The 7,426-nt window shown below is 41.2% G+C and overlaps 1 protein-coding gene across 2 annotated transcripts; it reads left to right on the top strand.

Moving 5' to 3' along the window:
- Nucleotides 1–32: 32 nt before the first annotated feature.
- On the top strand, nucleotides 33–7,387 carry traf6 (TNF receptor-associated factor 6). Of its 2 annotated transcripts, none has more exons than XM_084950026.1 (8): nucleotides 33–129; nucleotides 1,342–1,677; nucleotides 1,929–2,079; nucleotides 2,818–2,976; nucleotides 3,086–3,157; nucleotides 3,490–3,567; nucleotides 4,858–5,190; nucleotides 5,330–7,387. In XM_084950026.1, the coding sequence occupies exons 2-8, from the start codon at nucleotides 1,361–1,363 to the stop codon at nucleotides 5,933–5,935; spliced, it is 1,716 nt and encodes a 571-aa protein (XP_084806152.1). In that variant the 5' UTR covers nucleotides 33–129; nucleotides 1,342–1,360; the 3' UTR covers nucleotides 5,936–7,387. The 2 variants fall into 2 exon arrangements, with proteins under 2 accessions (XP_084806152.1, XP_084806069.1); XM_084949943.1 differs by having other exon boundaries at nucleotides 42–234.
- The last annotated feature ends 39 nt before the right edge of the window (nucleotides 7,388–7,426 follow it).

The following is a 7,426-nucleotide window of genomic DNA, read 5'->3' as shown; positions in this document are numbered from 1 at the left end:
ACTCCCACCAGGGGATGGCGCTCGCGTCTACAAAGCGCGAAAAAAATGTAATCGTTGATGACGTTTGGAAAAAGAAAAAAACAGGAAATTCTGTAGATACCAAAAGTTCGAGACGTTTTCAAGGCAAAGGTGGGTGTGCTACGAGAATAAAAACCTGCGTTCACGGACACATTCGGAGCTTATAACGCTTTTGTCGCCGATGTGGGGGAGGTGATTTCGCTTCCCGCTGTTTTGGTCAGTGGTTTTCTTTTAATACTTTACTTTTGACTGCAACCAGATTCACATTTGTAGTTCCGTATCCAGGGGCATGGCTGGTTCGTCAAGTGCCAACACTTCCAGTCGTTGTATGCAGACTGTTAGCTAGCTGTAACATGTTTTATATAAAAAAAGATTTGATACCGAATGTTGGAGTTTAGGCAGAACCCTATCGACTGACTGATGCTGACTAATGAAAAGTAAAAGTTACGCCCCATGTAGGGGAATGGTAGCTTCAAGGAGGAGGTTTACGACGCCCATAGCTTGTACATGACTCACTGTACAGGTTGACAGTCTGGTTGGCATGTTTTTATGTACAAAGCTGCATATAGTCAAGGATGATTAGCTTATTTGGTTTGTTAAGCTAGGTGGGATATAAGGAGTAACGATAAATGGTACTAATCTTACAATCTAAGTTCAAGACTGAGTCTTTAAGATTAATTCCAGTTGTTACAAAATGTGTTGTTCAGTATTATAGTTTAATAACCAACCAAAGACTACACTGCATATTTCATTAGTTCATACTCAGGTTTGTGAAGATTTCTCTATTTATTTTGGTTTGTTGCAAGAATCCAAGAATCTTCTCTGAAGTGAATTCCCACGTGTGTGTGTGTGTGTGTCTTTGGAGCGGTGTGTTAACTCTTCTGGTATAGGATTTGCTTACAAACCCACAGATTAGGTGTGGAAGAGTAAGGGAAGGCCAAATAATGAATTGGTAATGTGGTTATGTGAAAAATAAATTGTCTGATTGCTCATTAAGGAAAAAGATCATTAGAAATAATCCTAAAACCTTCCCATAGGGCTCCTGTTTTCATGATAAATGAGCTGATTTGCTTTAGGTTTTTTCTAAAAGAAGGGAGGAAGTTGATTGGAGGAAATTATAAAGATGGTTGTAGGAGGATATTTCTTGAACATCATATCATTGTGTAACTTTACAAAACCTTTTTAGCAGTTTCATACAAAAAGAAAATCTCTTTTGTGCGGCTGAAGTAAAAAATATCCCCATTTTAAAAGCAGAAAAATGCATATGTCTATTTTAAAGTTAATACAGTTAGAATTTATTTCACACTTCCTTACCTCTTTCAGACTTTGCCACCTGCTACAAATGGCCTGCTGTGAAAGCAATAAGGGGAGTTTAGAGGAGGACAGCTATGATGGAGCTGTTGGTGGAGCACTGTCTGGCTGTGCTCTGGCAATGCTGGAAAAAGAACAGGAGTCCATTCTTAGCCCTTCAGAGAACCCTAGTGCCTTCATGAGCAGCAGCAGCTTTCAGGCTGCCCCCCTGCAGGGCTACGATGTGGAGTTTGATCCACCGCTGGAGAGTAAATACGAGTGCCCCATTTGTCTCATGGCTTTGAGGAACGCCATTCAAACACGCTGTGGTCACCGCTTCTGCAAGAGCTGCATTGAGAAATCCATCCGGTATGCTATTGTGCATCTTTTTAATCAGCAATGAACACTTAGGTTTCTATTTCATTTATCATCACAAGTTTCACAGGCCAGTTTTGAATCCCTGTTAGTTCTTTATTAGCATCAGAGCAATCTGGCAAATTACTGAGTAATGATTTAGAAATGAAAGGCTTCTGAATGATCCAAAAATTCACTGGTACTTGTTTTAATAGTGAAGTAGACAAAAGGGACCAACGATTTCTGTTCTTCTTCTTGCAAATCAGTGATACGGGACAGAGGTGCCCAGTGGACAACGAAATGTTGTCAGAAGACCAACTGTTCCCTGATAACTTTGCCAAAAGGGAAATTCTGTCACTAACTGTTCGCTGTCCAAACTTGGGCTGTGCCGACAAGATGGAGCTCCGGCATTTGGAGGTAAAAAAAACCGTGACAGACATGTTTGATCCAAACTCAGCTCAACACGAAGTCAGGGATATTAACAGGCTGGTGTTTGAGTGTTTGGTGTTTAAAAGCTTTTTGCTTTTAAAAACTGTTTGTCAGTGTGATTATAAACCTCTCACTACTGCTGACTGCCAACTTCATAAAATGGACATGGACATAAAATGTCAGCGGCTGGTAGACATTTTTGAGATTGCTGTAGAACAAGTTTGTCAACACAATAAAATGACTTCAGAGAACACCACCACAACTACACTTTTTTTTCTTGGCACATAAATAACAGTTCATCCCCCAGTTTGTGTCTTTCTCTGGTGTGGACAGAGGAATTGTTACAGCTTTCCTGACACCACTTTTATTCTGTTTTAGCTATTCTGGTCTTTTATCTCATTGGATGATGTTTGCATGTGTATACGTATACATGTATTTTATGTTCATGTATGTGTGCTGAATGTACATTTTTGTATATGTATGTGCATATTTGCATGTACACATATTTTTACAAACATATATGGATTTCTCACAATGTTTTCTGTTTTCATCTTATCTATTTTAATTCTTTTTATTTGATTATATTATCCCTTTGTTCAGCACTTTGGCTGACACTTGATGTCTTTTAGATGTGCTATATGATTAAAGATGAAGACTTTCCTGCTACAGAAGCAAGTGAAATGTTTTTTGTATTTATTTTTTTCGTTTTATTGTTTTAACTTCCAGGATCATTTGGTGCATTGTGAGTTTGCCACTGTGCCTTGTCCACAGTGCCAGCAGTCTGTGAAAAAGAGCCACCTAGAAGAGCACATAACTGTTCAGTGCCAAAAAAGACCCATGTCATGTCCAGACTGTGTGGCATGCTTTCTTTATGAGGAGAGAGAGGTACCATTGAATCACTTTTCAAGAACAGATCTCATGGCAGAGTTACAGTGATGTTTTGTGTGTCTGTGAGGAAATTTTCCTAATGGTCTCCTTTCATTTGCTCCTTCAGCTTCATCAGCAACAGTGTCCCTTTGCCAGTGTGAAGTGTCAGTATTGTGAGCTGGAGCTCGTCAGAGACCAGGTGAGTCTCTTAAGAGTCTGCCATGAAGAAGAGGCCTCAGGTGAATGAACGGTTAGGAAGTGGTGATCAAAACAGGAACTACTCTCTTGTTTAAGCAATGGGGAACCATTCCAAACTCAGTCACATCACATGTTACAGTGCAGAAGGGCAGTCACCATTTCAGCAGTAGAAAGTGGAACCACTTCTGTTTTAATTGTTGTCTGTTATTCCTGTCCCCTTGTTCCCTTTGTCTGTCATTTTCAGCAATAAGCAATCTCTTTGGGTTTTTTTTTAAGCATTTCAATCTGAATATGACTGAAGCTAATTTACTAATGACTTTTTTTTTCCCCCAGATGGAGTCTCACTGTGACACAGATTGCCCAAAAGCACCTATTGCCTGTAACTTTAGCATCTTTGGATGTAAAGAAAGGGTAGGTGATCAATTTCTAGATTTCCATTCTTTCAGCTCTCATACAGCATATTCTTAATAGGTTAATACAGTGGTTCCCAAACTTTTTTTGCTGGGCCCCCCTTTGTTTTACAAGAAAAATGTTCGCCCCCCCCGCGCGTGCACACATACGCAAGCACAAACACATCCTCCAACCACACACCCCCATATTTTGCTCCATTGCGGTTTATTTCACACCTCAAACATTTAGTAAACAATTAAGCAAATACAAGTAATCTGCAATAAATTGCAGGTAGTAAGGAAATAAACTACTAACTCTTTTACGCTACGTCCGCACCTACACGGGTATTTTTGAAAACGCAGCTGTTTCGTCCACACGTAAACAGCGTTTCAAATCACCGAAAACGGAGTTTTTAAAAGTCCTTTTTTGCGTTTACGTGTGGACGAGGAATACAGAGTTCGTCATGCAACGTCAAAGGTATGTGCCTTTTTTCACGTCAGCTGTGCGCCACTTTATTGTTTACATGAGATGAATTGCAGAATGGCAGATAGTCAGATTAACAGTATTTTGTCTCTATCTTCAGGTTTTATACGCTTACATTTACACACGCAGTTACTGTCCCTCTATTTAGAAAGGCAGCGGCGTCACGATGTGATTATTTTACATGTAGCTGTGTTTTTTATTCAACATTGCTATCAATACATTTTTCAGAAAATGTCTCTCTGTGCAAAATGGGTTTAAAAACATAAACAGCTGTGGGATACTGTTAGTCTGTGATTTGAACCGAGGGAACAAATCGTAGCAGGATCAGCCTGATGTTATTTGTATCCCGCTGTAACTTTACTGTATAAAGAGCTAACACCTCCAAAATGTCAGGAGTAGTTAGTCATTACAAGAAGTGTTTGTGAACTAAAAATCAAGAATGTGGGATACTGTTTGTCCGTGATTTAAACAGCCCAGCGCTGCTCCCGACACAGGGAAAACCAATTCTGCAGGGGAGACCTACCTCGGCACTTGTGCAGGTGAAACCAAAGGGCAGACATGCTTCACTATATTTTCTAGTCTTTGGCTTAGAATGAAGTTGGTTTGGAAACATATTCAGCGATGCTTCATCTCCTGCTTTGCGTTTGTGTGGGTGCCCCGTGCTAGCAGTGTCCAAGCGTTGTTTATTTTTTTCCCCTTTTCATACTGTGCCCCCCCTGCAATGGCTCTGTGCCCCCCCTAGGGGGCGGGCCCCACACTTTGGGAAGGTCTGGGTTAATAGGTTTTGTAGTTTGCGACACAAGTTTTAAAGCTGGTTTGACTCTGCAGATGCAGCGCCACAACCTGGCTCAGCACATGCAGGAGTTCACACAGATGCATATGCGCTACATGGCTGAATTTCTGCGTGGCCTTAGCCTCAATGGTACTACACCCAAACCCCTGAGGACCTTAGGACCTTCACTTTCCTCTGAGGATCAAGGAGCTGCACCATCAGTACCGGCCTGTAGTGGGCCCAGAGGGGCTGCAGCTCTGAGCTGCAGTAGCAGTTGTGCTCCAGGTCCGTCTAGTGAAGAGATGCAGCAGAGGCTCCGTGAGATGGATGGACGATTGGTGAAGCAGGATCACCAGCTGCGTGAACTCATCATCTTAAAAGACACCCAAGTAAGTGATATCCAAGTGTATTTTGACCTTTTGGGGTTTTGGTTTGTTTTTGTTCTTTTAGATTAGTTTCTTTTAGATTAGTCTCAAAGCCTCTATTCTTTCTTTTTCTCTCAAATATTTTCCCATTTCATTTTCACAGGCAGGCCAGCTAGCAGAGCTCAGGCGTAGAGTGTCCATGCTGGAGGATACAGTAAAAGAGCTGGAGGCCCAACATTGCAATGGTATCTTCATCTGGCGCCTCAAAGGTTTTTCAGTCCACCTGCGGAACCAAGAAGCGGGCCAGCCAGTGGTTGAGCACAGCCCCGGCTTTTACACAGGCCGCCCAGGCTACAAGCTGTGCCTGCGCTTACACCTGCAGACCCCCAATGCCCCACGCTGCTCCAACTACATCTCCCTATTTGTGCACACCATGCAAGGAGCTTTTGATGGGCAGCTTACCTGGCCATTTCAAGGAACCATCCGGCTCGCCATCCTAGACCAGGGCCCTGAGGGTCAGCATCACATGGAGGCAATGGAGACTAAACCAGATCTACAGGCCTTCCAGAAGCCGACAATTCAGCGCAATCCCAAAGGATTTGGCTATGTCACCTTCATGCACCTGTCTCAGCTGAGTCAGAGAGCTTATGTTAAAGACGACACTCTGCTCATCCGCTGCGAGGTGACGCCGCGTTTTGACAATATCCTTCACCGTGAGGGACCAGCTGTACAGCCAAGAGGACCTGAGGCATTTGCTTCAAGAGACTAAAGTCGCATTCCTTTGTGTGGGATCTTCCACAAGCTGACATTTATGGTACCTCTACCAGTGTTTTAGTAATTCAGTAAAGTTCATTTTTAATTGATGGTGATCAAGTGGAAGAAAAATTGACATTAACAACCTTTTAAAATAGCTAGTATTTATTTTTTTTCAAGATCTCAATGTTTGTTGTAATAGATGTACAGCAGAATTCATTTAGATCATTATGAGAGATATGTACTTTAAAACTACGCTGTTAAGACCATGTGAACTGTATCTAATCAGCTCAGCACCACAGGCTCTCTTGCTATTGATGTAGAACACAGCATGAGGACTTTTTGGTTTGGGTTTTTTTTTTTTTTTTTTACCTCTAGTGTCATTTTTCAATCATTGTTTAAAGAGCAGATGACTTTTTTGGGGTTTTTTCCCTTGTCATCTGCAAGTGTGTACAGGGTATGTGGATAACGTATTGCATATTCTTAACAGCAGAGGATGAAAATGACAATTGAGCATTTTATAAAAACCTAAGTGAACAGGCTTAAATCCCTAGAATCAGTTGTGGGAATTTGTTGTAACCACAGTTGATCATATGTTATCTAATATTGAATCATGAACCAAAAAAAAGGGTCACTAGGTAACAATGGAAAGTTAAACTTATAATTATTAGCATAGACACAATCTTATTTTCATTTCCCTTATGTGTGCTTAGTCTACTGACTCACCTTGGCAAGCCAAACCAATGGAAGCCTAGAGCCCCCCCCCCCCATCCTTGTATATTCTGGGTAAACAGCATATATTGGAAACACTGGAGGTGCTATTTATCTTAGAATAGATGCAAATGAACAAGTAAACCTGAAAAGGTGAAACAGAATTCCAAGCAGTGAACTAACCCTGTCCATTTTTCCTTTTAATCAGGAGCAATCTCTCTGTTCCACTGTAGGACAAAGGGCATTTGGGGGTGGTAACGTTCAAAATTCCCTTTCAGATGTTTTACGTAGAAAGTGATGCATTTGCCACATTTGTGGCACGCCAGGATCTCACACAGAGAATTTTGATGAGAAACACAGCAGTAACACAAAAGCTCCACAGGGGTATCTTGTGAGAAAGGTCATTGTGTGGAACAGAATCAGCAAAAACTTATTGTCCATTCCAAATGCCGCATTTCAAGCGTCACTGCTTCTGCCCATCCTGATTTTTGAGGCATCACTGTGGCACAAACAGCAAAAATGATGGACGGATTACTCAAAGTGCCTTTTACTCAAGCTCCTAACTAATGTAACCTTAAATAATTGAAGTGTAAATGTGAATGCAACTTTGTCACGCTCCATGAAATGCTAATAATTGATTGGATTAATGTTTTAGCTAATGAAAGCTGTCCTCCTAAACACAGTTACCACAGTGGAACATTTAATGTTTTCCTCTAAAGGACCCAATATTTTTATAAATAAAAGACCATTTCACTCATTTAAGGTCCATTTTCCCCTTATTGGATTAAAAAATATT

The sequence above is a fragment of the Perissodus microlepis genome, chromosome 1 (genome assembly GCF_051167445.1).
Source record: "Perissodus microlepis isolate ML-2025 ecotype Zambia chromosome 1, ASM5116744v1, whole genome shotgun sequence".
NCBI lineage: Eukaryota > Metazoa > Chordata > Actinopteri > Cichliformes > Cichlidae > Perissodus > Perissodus microlepis.
This window is presented reverse-complemented; position numbering and strand designations above follow the sequence as displayed.